Source organism: Lycorma delicatula, chromosome 1, assembly GCF_047948215.1.
Source record: "Lycorma delicatula isolate Av1 chromosome 1, ASM4794821v1, whole genome shotgun sequence".
NCBI lineage: Eukaryota > Metazoa > Arthropoda > Insecta > Hemiptera > Fulgoridae > Lycorma > Lycorma delicatula.
The window spans coordinates 200,702,755-200,719,752 of NC_134455.1; the positions used below are offsets into that span (position 1 = coordinate 200,702,755).

The 16,998-nt window shown below is 27.9% G+C and overlaps 1 protein-coding gene across 1 annotated transcript in view; it reads left to right on the forward strand.

Annotated features, from left to right (window-relative positions):
- para (sodium voltage-gated channel paralytic) overlaps positions 1 to 16,998 on the forward strand; it is a 544,951-nt gene that overhangs the window by 271,190 nt on the left and 256,763 nt on the right. Inside the window, exons 10-13 of the mRNA XM_075370553.1 lie at positions 5,173 to 5,230; positions 7,831 to 7,975; positions 11,657 to 11,821; positions 14,552 to 14,821. Coding sequence (XP_075226668.1) covers positions 5,173 to 5,230; positions 7,831 to 7,975; positions 11,657 to 11,821; positions 14,552 to 14,821 — 638 coding nt within the window. The remainder of the gene's footprint in view (positions 1 to 5,172; positions 5,231 to 7,830; positions 7,976 to 11,656; positions 11,822 to 14,551; positions 14,822 to 16,998) is intronic.

The window sequence follows — 16,998 nt, forward strand, 5'->3', positions numbered from 1 at the left end:
TCTCTATAATCAAAAGTGAGTGGAAACCAACATTTTAATAATCGAGATATAAAGCTTCTTAATGAAAGTATGAACTTTGTCATTAATAAAATATTTTTATTATGTCCTTGTAAATTCACAAGGACTGATGTTTAAATGAAATTACATCAGCTAAGTAAGCCAACATATACTCGTTATTGTGTAAAAACATTGAGAATGGTGTTTGTTTATTGTGGAAAAATATTATTAATTCATCTCATAATTACAATAACCGGGTTATTACTTTTCCCCACAATAACCATCTGACTTCTGAATAAAAAAGAAGAGATTTTTTCTTTTTGCCCATTCATTGCATAGTTTTATTCTGTAATGATCGACATATAATAAAATTAAGAATTTCTACAGCTTCATAAAGAATTTATTTGAGATTCCTGGCGTATTGTTTGTGGCAAGAATATTTCTATGAAAGAAGCAGTGCATTCATTCCACTCTTGGTGTAAGACGATCTTTAAATTTTTTCAGAAATCCACTGTTCTTTCCTATTATTGTCTTTGCATCATTACTGCATACTGCAATACATTTTGTCCAATCTCTTTTTTATACGTTTTAGTAGCTTCATAAAAAACATCAAAAAGACATTTGAATGTCATCAATTCGCTTTGACACTGTTTCATTAGAAAATGAAATTTTTTTGCTTCTTCCATGCCTACTAAAACACTGATCATATCAATTGCAACAGGTGATATAAGGTTTTCTGTGATTGTGTGGGGTATGGACTTCTTAGCTACTCTTAATGTTATGAGATAATACGCTTCATGTGTACTTTTATCAGTACGGCTTGATTTACCAATAGAAGCTTATTGCTTTCTCAAAGTACGTAAATTTCTTTCAAAAGATTCCAAGGGTTTGCTTTTACGATCCAGATGTTAGTTTCCAAGTGTAGAATTAATTTTGATGGCTTCATGCTTTCATCGGAGAGGATATGAAAGCAAACAATACATTATGGCTTTCCATCCAATTAGGTAAAACCATAATTTAAATAATTGTGATTGTAAAATCATGTCTTTTTTAGCAATTGGTTCATGGCTGTATATTGCTCACTTCATTTTTTCATAAATTTATCCATTTTGCATAAGAATCTAATTAGGAAAAAACAGTTACACTGTTTGACCGCATACTAAAATACTGAAATCTCAATTATTATTATTTTCAATGAAACTATGCTTTTAAAAAATTAAATAAAAGCTCCAGACTCACGATTTGCATTCAAAACAACTGACGTTCTGCAATCCCTTACATCTCTTTTATACTGCTAAGAACAAATGTGTTCAAACATATCATATGTGTGATTGAACATGACGCTCTCACAGCTTATGTTATACAAGCAGACCCAATTACAAGGAGCATGTACACATCAAGTTGGAACCTGTAAATTGCTCTTGTTTGTACACTTCAAATGTGCTTGTTCATGCCCATTGCTATCAATGCAGATAAATAGTTTTATTTGGCTGTGGTTGGGGGGTTGTGAAATATTCATTATATATATATTTTTACTTTTTGGGGGTCTTGGAGCTAAAAAAATTGAGAATCACTGCTTTAATAGTCTCATAGTCCTATTAGAACAGTTTATTCAAAGGTCAAACAAGGTTGACAAGATTGTGGATGGGGCAGCTACTGAAAAAAAATTCTTTCTCAGGAATAATTGTAGTTTCAAAGGAAAGTGAAATAGGGCTCTGGAATAGATGAGTAAGGGTGTGATGTTATATGGAGTTTATTAGAAAGGATCATTAGTTAAGGATTAACAAGTGCAGAAAAAAATTTTAATTTATGCACTCTTCTGGTTAGGGATTCAAAAGGTGCAACCCTTGTAGTATTTTGATTTCTACCCTTCCTCTTGATGTTAAGAAACAAATTTAAATAAAAAAATTAAGGATTCATTTATGTTTAGGACAACATAAGTGGGTAAGATATTAGAGAAAACTGAAACTTATATAAGTACAAATTACTAAATCTTACTTTCATTTCAAATCATGTGTGCAGAATTTTATTTTTTATAAAAAGCAAATGAAATATTTGCCTCAATGATTTATATGTAAATTATAATAAAATATAAAGACTGAAAATGACTTAAGGATCAAAGGGTGCTCTTCAATGTGTGTATTAATTAAATACATCTTAATGCACTTAACTAGGTTGTTCAGTTATAATTGATTTTTGTTTTTTTTTTAAATAAATTTTAAATTACATCAGCTGTTATATTTACTAGCTTCTACTAAATGCAAACAGCATGCAGTGAAGCTGCACCCAATATTGTCAATTATGGTGATCTGTAAGAATCTGTTTTTGAGTACCTTCTTACATAGAACTCTCATTTATTAATCAACTTTAATAAAAGTATGAAGTTCTCTTGAACCTTCCCCATGTTTTATTTTTAATTAAATTTTTTTTTTATGCATGTTCTAGCATTGCTGCTTACAAAATGGGGTGATTTTTATCATTTCTTCTTTTATTTTAGAGGAAGCTCCTGAGATTGTCTAGTAGTTAGAGCTTTTCTAGGTAAATTATATAGAAGATTTTTTAAAATAAAGATTATTTCTTTTCCATAAACAGTTTGAAAATATTTCCAGTTTTGTAATTATTGCTATATCAAATTATTACATTATAATAATATTCTTATGTTATTCTTATATGTAAAGTACTTTCACATGAATATTCATAAAAATTACGTAGTGATATTCTTATGTCACTAATATGTAAAGTATTTTCGCATGAATATTCAAGAAAATTACTTTGATAACTTAGAAAAGTATAACACATATTTCTATGTTTCAGAAACCTTAGCACTTTCTTGGTAGCAATGTTATGTTGTTCTCAGGAGGATTTTCTTCACAAGTTTTTTTGCCTCCCACTTCTAATTTTTATCATATCATATTTCTATCCAAATTGTAAATAAAAATAAACCAAAAAATAAAAAAAGGAATAATTAAAAAAAAAACTGATTTAAAAATTACATTAGAACTTTAAAAAATACCTTTTCAACAATTGTTTAAATATTGTCTTTTTGAATTTTGGTTAAAATTAAGGGTAATAAGTTGTTTTTTTTTATTTGGAATCAATTTCTATATCTTTTTTTTATTATTTCTAGTGTGTATGTTGCAATCTGTTCAATTAGTATGAATAATAAGCAATCTTCCATGGCCCAGTGAGATGAGGATGTCATGTATGACATGTAAATGAGATGTAATCTTATACAGACTCAGGCTGACTATTCCTGAGATGTGTGGTTGGTTAGTTAAATACCAGCCACCAAAGTACACCAGTATCCACTGTCTAGTATTCAAATCCATGTCTAAATAACTTAACTTTTACTAGAATTTGAACCTCAGAATGTTTGTCTTTGAAAATCAGCTGTAAATCAAATGATTTACGATTACAAGTTTACCACTAGACCAACTTTGAGCTGAATCAATTTCTAAAAGTCAATGTTTACTGAACTATTGAAAAGGTATAATTTTTTAATTTTTAGTACAGTCTTTTTGTAGTCAGCTTTGGTTATCTTTATTAGTTAATTTTGTTAATATTTTGATGGAAGAGTAGATAAACAACTACATGTAAATTGTTTTTTAATAAAGTTAGCAATGATCTTGCTGAACTTTCCCAGTATGGTGATTTAGTCACACCAAATTTGATGTTTACAAAACCAGGTGCAAGTGCTGCTGCAATAAATGCTGGTTTTTGTTTTGAATCTAGTATAAAAGTGTGTGATTTTATCAATAGTTTTTTAAATCATAAATTCCCAAAATATGCCCACATTTATCTTAACATGTTTTTGCTTAATAAATTTGTCTTTGCTGCTTGTCAGTTGTGGTTTTGTAATTTGAAAAGGTCTTTCTATACCATTGCTAATAAATACTTGTAGTTTAACAATTTCTTCCTTGTAGAAGTGTATAATAATTTTATTAAAATAAATTAAAAAATTATTTCATCATATCATCAACCCTTTGGGAGGGGTGGAAAAAATGAGTTTTGAAGACAAAATAAAATCATACCTCCTTTAATAAGCACAGTATCGAATCAGTTTAAAGTTGTTGTTAGTTCTCTAAACATTACCTAAAACTTTTGTCTGTAATAATTTTTGATATGACCAACCCTAATGGCAACGGATGACCAAAATGTTGGGATTGTAAGAAGAAGAAGGGGCTTGTCATGTGCTAAACATGTGAATTTTTTTCACATGCAACCATTGTCATATTGAGTAAATTTGAAGTTTTTCTTAACTTTAAGGTGGACATTTTTTTTATCCCCTTCTTAACACCAGTGAAATTTACCTCCGCCTTCCGGCATGCCAAAAGGGATGTTTTGATTACTTTTGTAGCTTTTTAAGTCCTTTGTAAACTTTTTTTTTAATTCAGATTTGAATGCTAACTTTTAAAATTTTTTTATTTTAGAGTGAAGAAAATAAACACTACTATTGCATTTCACCTAATCTTGTTAATTACTTTTGTAGTGTCTTGTTCTTTATAAATCCTTTGTAAACTTTTTTTTTTTAATTCAAATTTGAATGCTGATAAATTTCTATCTATTTATAATACAACAGATAAATAACTTTTTTAAAGTCAATTTTAACTCATATTCCTCTGTACTATTATACAAATATAAATAAATAATTTGATCCTCCAAGTACAGAATAAATTAAATTAGGTAGGATGACAGTGATGTCATCCTACCTAATTTAATTTATACATCATTATATATACACAAGAGTATTTTCAAGATTTTGCATCTTCAGTTGATCCAATCTTTTAATTGCTCTTGTAAAATTACATATTGTAAATACACAACATTAACAAAATAAAATCTTAATAAATACAATAAAATAAAATTTGTTAAAACTTTGGATATAAACTATAAAATCAATTCAAATCAAAATGGAATTAAAATTAAAAATTTTTTTCCTTTTAAATTTAAGATTTAATCAAAATCAATTTAAAAGTTAAAAATTCCTTATATAAAAATATAATTAAAAGATAGGACCAACTGAAGATACGAGAAAATCGTGAAAGTACTCTCTGTATATTTAATGATATAAGGTAAGTATCATCCTAACTAATTTATTCTGTACTTGGTGGATCAAGTTATTTATTTATATTTATACAGATAAATATATAGATAAATACCTTTTTTTATTTACAGCTAACTGGGATGGTGAAGAAAATGATTATCCACTATGTGGAAACTCTTCTGGTGCAGGGTAAGTACCAATCTATTAGTTTGTACACCATATTAGGGCTATTTTACTTTTTCCTATCACTAATAAACAGTTATACAATAATTGTTATTGTAAATTTTGTTCTGAGTTCAAGCTCTTTGTAAATGGAAAGAATGTGTGTGCTTTATAAATACAATTCAGTATAAATGATAACACTGTTTTTATGTCCTAATTTAATACATTGATTTGCATACAAATCATATGTGTTGAAATTTTACTGTAGTTGTGCATTTTTAAATAAATTGCATGTTTTTGCTTTAATTAGAAAAAATAAATGTAAAATTATTTTGACATGAATCCATTCAGTATATATTATATCCATTCTCATATATATTACTATGTATTCTATAAACACTTTCGTCAAGTTAGGGTTATTAGGAAATACTCCTTGTACCTCTGTTCAATTACTGAGCTCAGTGTCCCCTGTGCTGCATATGGAGAAAAATGAATTTTTAAATATTTAATAATGTTCTAAATTTCCGTACTTATTCAGATTTAAAACAGATGGATGATTATACATAATTTTTATCAAAATAGATATTTGCTTATCAAATGCGTGCTTTTCATTTACATGACCAAAATTCATTGGCAATTTTCTAGCAACATGCAGGTGATGTTTCAGCCAAAACATCAAACCTTAAAAAAAAATTAAAATCTTCTAATGTTCTCTCAAAGCTGCTTCAATGTAGATAAAAAGATTTGTCTGTAAAAATTTAACAATTTATGTCAATAAAATAAATTAAGTTTCTTGTCACAATTCTTATGGATCTTGAAGTATTTGAAGATCAACTAGGACTAATTAAAAAATTATTTCTGGACAATTTTAATTTACCCAGATATTATCTTTCTGTACTTGCAAACCACTGAGCAGTGTACAAGTACAGCTCAGATAATAATTTATTAGAGTTTTATAAGAGAAATGTAAGGTTCTATTATTAAAACTCTTTAAAACCAATAAAGATTTATTCTGGAAGTTATTTGATTACATATTTTTACTCCTTGATCATGTTGATATGTAGACTGAAATTTAATGTATTTGATGGTTTGTACATAAGAGGGTCAGTTAAATTTGAGGAAATTTCAAAAATAAAATTCATTCTGAATATTTTTCTGACAACACTGAAGTAATTGGCAGATAGAAATTGATACTGAAGCGAAAGAAACAGTTATTAATAGATAACAAATGATTTCTTCTTTTTCTTTAGAGGAGTGATGTTCTATGAATCTATTATATTAATTACCACTGAATGATATTGATTTGTGAACAATTACAGGCCTGGTTGAAAGAACTAATAATAAGAGTTATAGTAGAAAGTGATTTTTCAAACTATTTTCCAAATGCCTTTAATGAAATACCTGTTATGTAGAAAAATAAACAAGGTTATAACTTGTAAATCAATTTTTTTGTATGATCTTGTCTCGGAAATGAGGGAGAGATTCTGCCTTGTAGCAAATAAGATAGAGCAGAGTGCAATGAGAACTCTTTTATGAGTACTTGTGACAATGATTCTCTCCCCATTCTAAATTATTAAGGAAAACGGTTTTCTGTAAACCTTGGAAAATTAAATAAAAACTTCATTGTATTTTTTCTTAACTCACGCCTTATTTCTTTGAAAATAACCTAAATAAGACATTAAGATGTAAAAGATGTATTATTACATGTTTAGTTTAAAGTAATAAATTTACCAAGTTCTTTATTATCAACACAACTTCCAGTTGAAATTTGAAGTTCTGTAAAAACATTTTATGAGTGGAAACATGCTAATAAAGGTAATGCCAATTATTTTCTGCAGTTCTTATTTCCTACAATACATCAATATTTACAGTAAAATATAAACTTTTTAAACACTTGCTTATTTTATATTTTTTTATTTCAATTTTATTATACAGATTTCAGAAACACTGAAAGGGATATACTCAAAAAAAATGAAGCCTGACTTTGTACCTTTTTATCATTAAAGGATTCATTACTTTACATGTACTTTGAATTTAAAGATAACTGATGTACCCTAATTTCCCTATATTCTTACCATTGTTTTCTCTTTTAGATTTTATTTCTACATTAAAAATAATTTTATTAGATTTATTATTCTTAAAATGAAGTATTGGACTTCTAGGTCTTCCTTTCTATTTAGCATTCTAGAAATTGGTTGAATTGGATATAACATGAAGTTTATTTAAGTTTCATTTTGTAAATTGAGTTTCTATGACTTTCTTATTGAAACAATTAGACACTATATTTTTATTTATTGTTTTCCTGTTTCAAGTTTTCGCCTGACTCATTGCAATCCCCCTTGTTATATTTTTTCAAATAATGAATTATTTACATATTTCAAACTTGTAAAAAAATATGATCAAAAGTTGATTCTATGAATTTGAAGCTCTAACTAAAAGCTTTTGAATATCCATGCTATATGTGTGATGAAATTCATATTGTTTTGAACTACAACAATATTTGATATACTCTTCTCATTGTACACTACTAAATATTTGCTTGCATTATTTTTTATAATTGTATTTTTTACATTTTACATGCAGAATATTTTATGTAAGAATTAAAGTTGATTTATAATCTTTTACAGTCAATGTCCTCCAGGCTACACATGTCTACAGGGTTTTGGTAAGAATCCAAATTACGGTTATACTAGTTTTGACACCTTTGGATGGGCATTTCTATCAGCATTCAGGTTAATGACTCAAGACTACTGGGAAAACTTGTATCAGCTGGTGTGTTTTTAGATCATAGTTCAAATGTTTTGTAATATGTATAATTAATCTAAACAAATTTTCTTTTAATGCAGGTAATATAGTTTAAGAATTATAAATCATAATGTATAAATTAACATTGGCTATATAAAATGAGATTTTTTTATAAACATGTCATTTAGTCTCTTTTTTATATCGTTATGTTTTGACAACTTTTTTTGTCATATTTTATCATACAACCAACTTATGATGAAAAATCTCATAAGATATGATATGATTTATAAAATAACCAAATATCAATGCTAAGAGAAATACTGTTAATGTTCAAATACAATTTAAATTTTTTAAGTATTACATCAGATTGACTGTCCTTTTAATTTTAGTTTGAGTTTTTTTTTCAACTTTTCTAAAATATTTAAATGATTTCCTTTTTTTTGCATAATGTAACATTTCATGGATTTCATCATTTCATTGGGAATATATCTGTTTTCGATCAAATGTGTTGTATAACTAATATGAAAAAAAGATTCAAATTATGCAACTTATTTGATATAAAAAGCTCATATTCCCAATCAAATGATAAAATCCATGAAAATATTACATTTTGCAGAAAAAGTAAAATGTTTAAATATTCTAGAAAACATTCAAATATTCAAGCTCAAATTAAAAGGATGGGAGACAATTAATGAACAAATAAACACTTAATCCAGTGTCGTATTTAAAAAAATTTAAATTTGTTAAAATGAAGAATCAGAAGGATTAGTTTCAAGAAATTATATAGCCATTAGAGCAGGAGGGACAAAGCAGAAGAGGTCAAGATAATAGGATTGGGGAGTGGGAGGAGTTTAACATTGTTATTTATTTGACAATCCCAACTTTTAACACTGAAGACTCAGTGGTGAAAGTAGTTTTGAGAATGGAGATACTATGAAACGTGTCGATTACAAATGTAAGAGTGACAGTGTTAGGAATGGCAGAAAATAACACTGAAATCAATCATGATAATCCTAGTGGAAGTATGAAATATTGTGAAAAAAAGATTTAAATATATAATTATGGTGTGTAGCCTTTCTAAACTCCTGTACAACTAAATAAACTGAGAAATCTAATACTAAGTTTTTTGATTAAATTTTTAACTGGATGAGTTGTTACGGGAAATTTAACTTGCCTCTATAATAAGAATACAATAATTGAATTCATTCCTCAAACAGTATGTTTATATTACAGCAGTGGTCCATTACCACTGCTGTATATGTCTTAAAGCTCCTGCTTCATTCACAGCAAAGGCCCCCAATAAATTCAGTACCCCCAATAAAATGCCATATGTGTATGTTCTACAAATAAATGGCCAAAAAGGTTTTCTAATATTGATGAAATTTTGATGTCAGTTTCCTAGATAACAGCTAGAATAAAGTACATGTAACGATTAACATGTACGTTTAACGATTTTGTGTGTGAGGGTTTACAATCAGTACTCTAAAGCAAGCAGCTACAGTTGCTTGCTTTAGAGTACTGTCTGGTGAGTGCTCTTTTTACATACTACCTTTTAAATATTAACTTAGGAGAATATATATTGCATAAACTGCAGTTAAAAATTGGGAGATATGAAAAGAATATATATTTAGAAAAAAAAGAAAACAAACATGGGTTACAGTGAAAGTACCCCTGGAACTTTATGAAATTGTACTTTCAATAAGATTATTTTCAGTACTGGGCTAAACTTTCCACAATCAACTAAAATTAACAGTTCCATTTTAGATCTCATTTTAATTTTCACTTTATTTATTCAGTTTGTTGTAGACCAGAGATTGTAAAGCTCTTTGAAGTTACATTATTTTATGCATTATTATGATTATTCACACATTTGAATTTGATTCAGCTTTTATTATTTCAAAGAACTGTATTTTATTACATAAAATCTCAAGATAAAATAACTGTACTAAACTGCCGTTACTCAAGAAAGAAGCTCAAAATGAGCTTCTTTTTTAGTTTCCTTTTCTTTTGATATTTAAAGTCATATAGTTTTTTCAATACTCAAAAAACAAAAATATTACATTGATGTGATAATTTGTTGTACAACAGTTGTACTGCACTGATCATACCTGTAAATTGCCATACAACTAATCAATTCTTTCCTTACCACCTATCACCTCACTTCCCATTCCCAATTACTCCATCACCACCATCATGTCCCACCATCCATCCCCACCATCCAACAATGCAATACAGTATTGCATTGTTGGATAATATATGAGAATGAATCATCAATTTTCTTCAATGTATTTGCGTTTGAGTTTTCTGTTCACAACATTGCCATCTTTGCACACAGATTATATGAATCATTTCTGACTGAACAATTCTACATTGATTTTAACTTGATAAGTCAGATAAATTGTCACAACCATGTTGTTAACCAAGGTGGCTTCAGTTTTCTTTTGCAGTAAAAAAGAACAACAATCAGTAATTTATATATTATAGTAAGAAGGTCTATCAAGGATTGAAAATTACTGAAGACTTTTAGTAGAACACAAGTACATTGTTTTATCACAACACCACTTTTGACATTAGTGTGACTATGAGTGGATTGAAAAATTCAAAAATTCTCACAAAAGAGCCATACAGCTGTTTACAGTCACAACTGACAAAACTTTTGACTGTATGTGTTATGGTTCTGAAAGATGGATGAAGTGCTGTTGATGAAATTACAGATTAGTCATTTCAGATGGTCTCTGAAACCATCCACAATAAACATCAACGTGTAAGGTGACTTCAAATGGAACTCAAAATGCTGTTTATACAGCATTGTTAATCGTTTCTGAGAGATTTTGTTGACAAATGTCTGATTGCATTTGTTTATACAAATACGCTGGGATATTTTTCAATAAATTTGGACCCCTATCTATGATAATGAAAGTGATGCTTCCAGTGGAAAAAATCACCACTGGTGATGAAACATGAGTCTCTATTTTGAGGTAGTAGTAAATGGCAGAGTAAGTAATCGAAACATGCACAATTACTTATCAGAAATTCAAAAGCAACCATCAGTAGGAAAATTCATGTTAACTTTCTATTGGGAAACACAATGTCCATTACTGGAACACTATCAAAGAAGGTGTTCAGTAACAAACAGCACACATTAAAGTGGAATGCTTATTAAGAAGCTGAAGCCTAAAATTTTAAGGAAATGCAGAGGAAAACTGTCAAAAAGCATGGTCTTATTTTATGACAATGCCAATCTATGTACTCTTCCCCTTACAGTTGGAATCTTCTAAAAAAAGAAGTTTGAGGTATTGGCTCGCTTTAAATACAATTTTGATCTCACTTCTTCTGACTATCATTGTTTGGTCCACTCAAAAAGACATCAAGAAATGGTCAATTCAGCTCTTACCAAGAACTGAAGGAAGTAGCGCATGAAATTTCTTTGTTGCTCAGTTAAAAAAAATTTTTTTCTGTGGGTATAAAGAAACATGTGTAACAAATTGAATTAAATTGATCGAAGTACCTATTTGGCTAAGCTGAGCCTCCTAATCCTCACCTGAATAACCAGTATTCAATACGTACAGATAACTGAATTATTTGAAATTATTGCCCAACATATTTCTCTGAAACAAATGATGCTATGAAGTTTAAATATTGAATTTCAATTTTTATAAAAATATATGTTGTTTATAAAAATATATGTAAATTTAATTATCATTACAGGTGCTGAGGTCAGCAGGTCCATGGCATATGCTGTTCTTCATTGTGATAATCTTTCTTGGTTCATTTTATCTTGTCAACTTGATTCTTGCTATTGTCGCTATGTCTTATGATGAGTTACAAAAGAAAGCAGAGGAAGAAGAAGCTGCAGAAGAGGAAGCGATCAGGGTCAGATAAATTTACACATGAAATTTTATAACATTTATTAAATAAAATGTACAGTTACCAAAAATATACTAAAAGCAAAAACTTATTCAGAAAGATAAAATATCAAATAGTTATAGCCTAATTTCTACATGAAAGATTAGAAGTTAAAATGAAAATTGTGCAATAGTAAATTAAAGTAAAATTATTTATCTTGAAAGTGGAAATTTATCTTTATTTCAACTCTGTGACTAAATGTTGTGAAGTTGATGTTTGGAAAGCGATATTAGGTGCTACTTAATAACTTCAGTAACTTACTTAGTTGATTTTCCCTTTCTTTGCATTCCAGTATTAATCTCAAATGAAGTTGGAAAATTATGCAAATATATTTATAAAAGTAAGTAGACATCAGTATAGTATTTCAAGCCAAGCTTATTAGAGATTGTTAAGAATTAATGACTTAACACTTATTCTACAAAAATTACACACTATGCTTATATTGTGAAATCATTGCTATTTTCCTTAGTTATTTCATCATCAGTCATCTACTAACTAAGATGTGATTCTTAGTCATTATTTAACTTTGTAACCTATTGATATCCTCTGAGAACCAGGGTGAATACAGTTGTATTTTAATCCTAGTAACAGTAGTAATACACTCTGGTAAAATGCTACAAGTGTCAACCATGTGCACAATGATTAAAAGTTTAATTAATCAAGTACTGAGTTGACCGTTATGTATTATTAGTATGTAATTATACATTGATGCAATTTATTTGATGTGCTAACTCGTTTCATCTCCATGTGCTGTTTTGAGTAGAGAATATAGTCAGTCATGGACTAGTGTTGGTAACTATCGACTCATACACATGTATTAATTCATCAGTCATATATTTACGTGTCTATTCAGCAATTCATTTGCTCAGGCATTAAGTATTTATGTATAAATAAATCTGCAAAGTGTATTTAGTTCATTATGTTTTATAGTCCACTAAATTACGTTTAGAGATTAATTAAAACTAGATACTCTTTTTTTTTAAATAAAGGTTTTTTATAATTCATTGAAGACTTGGGACCTACCCCTACAGTGTTTATGTTACAGTAGACCCTTAAAACAAATGAAAATACTAAAATTCAAATACTGGTGATTATATTAATACTGGTGAAACTAAAAAAGGTAATAATGATAGTCAACTGACTAGTATTCTGTTTAAAAATAGAATAGAATAAGTTGTCAGTGGAATAATATGCATAAGTATTATTTTAAGTAAAGTAGAATAACATCATTAATAAGAAAATAATTGTGATAGAGTAATCAGTAGCTTCTGAATGGTTGAATTTGGGAAAAAGTATCCAAGAATAAAACCACTTTAATGCTTTGTACTGAAAACTTCCAAATTAAATAGAGCTTGTTATTTAAAAAATAAAGTTGTCCTCCATATTGAAAAAATTGAAGCGAGTTGAAAAATTCCAACACTGTACTTTTAATGCTTAGGGAAAATAAGTGAAGTTTTCTAAGTAAAATGTTTTGTAGCTAATACAGCTTTAGAGATCCTAATGGTGGCACATCTGAAATGAACACTACGTAATAAATTGTTACAGGTTTTAAAAATAAGTTAATGATTTTTTTTTTCTATTTTGTCTTTATTATTATTTAAGTTCCCCTCAGCTAAAAAGTTAAAAAATGGTTAATAGTGAGGATAAACTGGTAAAGGTAGGATAATAAAGCTGATATTGGTTGCTGATAGTTTTTCTACACGTAAGTGAGCCTTTTCATATAGTTCATGATTTTCATTGTGTATATATACTTTCTTTATATTGTGTATGTATTACATATATACACATACAGTACACAATGATAAAAATAACCCTAGCAGCAGGAGACCATGCACATGCATTCTACAATTGCAGCTGTGGAGTTTACTTGAACATACAATTTTATGCACCGCTTGCCAAACTCTTGATACAGGCATGTTCTTCCATTCACTTTTTTGGGGGGGAAGAAGAATATATTATATAGTATAGGGTTATCTGAACTAAATAGCAGTTTATATTGCAAAATTGCATCCCTGCAATGTAGAAATAAGTTTTAAATAACTGTGAGTTGTTATTAAGTAAAATTATTTTTCTCAGCAATAGATGCCCTGATAATGAAATTTATTTATCATCTTTTCTGTTTATAAAAGAGCTAATGAGTAATACATATGCATGAAAATTCATAATTTCTAGTAAATATAAAAAATAGATATTGTCATAAAAATTCTGATTGTTTAATCCAATGAAAAAATTCTAATAAAATGAGATAAAATAATCTTGATATTTTTTAAAGATTGTAGTACATTATTAAAATCTGTGTGAAGTAGAGAACTGTGATGAAAAATTTAATTTCATGAAATTTTGTTAATTACTTTTTGTAGTTGAAGTATAATTAGAAATCTGCAATTATTAAGTTGAACATTAACATTCTTCAATGTTCCTGATATTTTTTTTTTTAGATTTTTATGTATTTTTTGGAAGTAATGCAGTGTGGTAATATAATGCTCCATTACAACAGAATTATTTCAATCATCATCCATGTAGAATCCAAACATTATGAACAGGTTGAAAATATCTAATATTTGTTATACATGAATGTTAAAATATTTATTAATTTTTGCTCAGTTAAATACACTTCACTGACTGTTAATATTTTTCTGCTATCAGAGATCACAATTAGGATTATTTTCTCATAATAGTGTTAATTGTTTATTTTAGGAAGCAGAAGAAGCAGCAGCCGCAAGAGAAAGTAGACGTGCTGCTCATGCAGCAGCTGCAGCTGCTAATGCTGCAGCTGCTGCACATGCAGCAGAAGGTGGTAGTGTTGCTAAGTCTCCATCTGATTTCTCATGCCACAGCTATGAGCTATTTGTTGGCCAAGAAAAAGGAAATATGGATGATAACAATAAAGAAAAAATGAGTATACGATCAGATTCATTAAGTCAAGGTCGTCCAGCAACAGGAAATAAGGCGCGGAAAGTTAGTGCGGTTAGTATTAACAACTATTTTTCTGAGTGTTTATTTATTAAATAGATCAAGTTTATGACATTAAATTTATAATCTGCTTAATAGATATTTCATTACAAACACATTTTACTTGAGCTAGTTAATTTTATGTAGTCAAAAGCAAAATTAAACATTCATCATCATTGCCTTCAAGAAAAAGTCAAAATTTATTATTTATTATAAGAAAAAAAGATTGAAGTAACATGCTGGTTAGTGCTTCAGCTTAAAATTTATATAAACTGTATTTTATAAGAAAGTTTTATTTCTCAGTTGTTTTTCCTATCCTATCATATCCTAATTGCTTACTTTTTAACAGTTGAAAGTATTTTCTCTGAACAGTTTTTGAATTGTAGAACTGTTTGACAATGGAAAAAAATTTTCACTTTACTACAGTTTTGAATTTATTAATATCACAAGGTATGAAAATTTTAAGCTGTAGCTAAAAAAACAAAAACAAAAAATTAAGTGTTAATAAAGAATTTTACTGTTCTTTTTGTTTGGGTAAAAACTCAAAAACTTGTTCAGTATTCTGAATTCATTAAAACAGTGTCCATACTCTCTCTCTCCCCCACCCTCTATTTTCTAATAATTCCTTAAATTATCACTGAATCAATTGTTCCTCATATCTCTGGCATACCATTGCATAGATATTTAAGTTATTACCATCACATACCTTCTGTTCCTAGTAGCTATTTGTGAAAATGTTTTTATAATAAGTATATTCACATAGGATTTAGTTACTTTTATCCCCAGGCCATCCACATATCATCTATAATTCAAGAAAATTGGTTGCTCAGTGGTAAAGGTACTGTTCTTAAAAGTTCTGACAACTATTCTATAAATTAGAAGAATGTAATATGTATAGAATATCATATAAAGTAGTAAAAATTAACACTAATTTTTCAACTCAACATATTTTCTATAGGGTGAGTATTTCTTAAATATCTTTTAGTAGATTAATTAATTAAAAGAGAGAGTTGGTATTTACCAACATTAAAACTGAAGTCTTTTGTTCCATTGATCTTAAGTTGGATAAAAAAAAGTTGTTTATGCTTAGTTGTCCTGCTTTCTATTTGTACTTTCTTGTTTTTTGATAAGCCTGTCAACTTAAAATCTTATTTAAAATACTCTGGATAAGAAAATTTTTTAATTTTTTTTTAATTTTCTACATTTCCTTTATTATAGTTATAATATACTTCGTAAATAAATTGTCTCTCAACACTAAATCTAATTACAGTTTGGCAATTGGTTTATCCAGGCCTAGTGGTTTCTGGTAATTGAATCCCAATAGTGTGAATAAATTTTCTTCATTATTTTTTTAAGTTTATTTTTATTGACTAAGAAATTGGTCTTCATATTTTCTTATAATTCTTTTCAAGTTTTATATTAAAAAAAAGTTAAAAATTAATTTGATAATACAAATTAAAAGAACTAATTCTAATTAAATTGACTTATTATTTTTAATAATGGTATATTTTAATTTTATAATAATAAAATTCACATCCAAAAAATAATAATAAGCACATCCTAAAAATAAGATTAATCAGCTCTTTTTTTTAAATGTACTGTTCTGTGATTTGTTATTTAATGATTAAAAGAAAGACAAACAAAAAGTATCAAATCTGTTATATTGTTTCTATTATTCTGTAAAGTAAATTATACAGTGCTAGAATAATATTATTCTATTAATATAAACTTTGTACACATATTAAGAAATACTTAAAGCTACTTATGAAACACAAATTATGTCTGGAGTATTTTGGCAACAGAAAATCAATCTGTGTTTATGAAGATGGAAACTGAAAACCATTTTTTCATAAAATGGTTTAAAATTAAAAAATACCAAAAAAACTGTATGGAAACAATATTACCTTTATAAAATTTCAAAGACTTTTGTATGAGCAGAACAAAGTCACCATTTTTAATTACATGGCACTATACTTTCTGATTCTTCAAATGTACAATCATTAGGGAGAGTTATAAAATTAAAATCTTTTTCCTTTCATAAAATTATAAATTTGAGTGACAGACCAAGCCACAATTTGTTTTTCTTTTTAACTTACATCAATAATACATAGTGAGCTAAAAGTCAGTTTATCCTGGATGGAAATTTAAATTCTGTAACACTCTATTATCAGAGATTATGGTCTTGAAGGTGG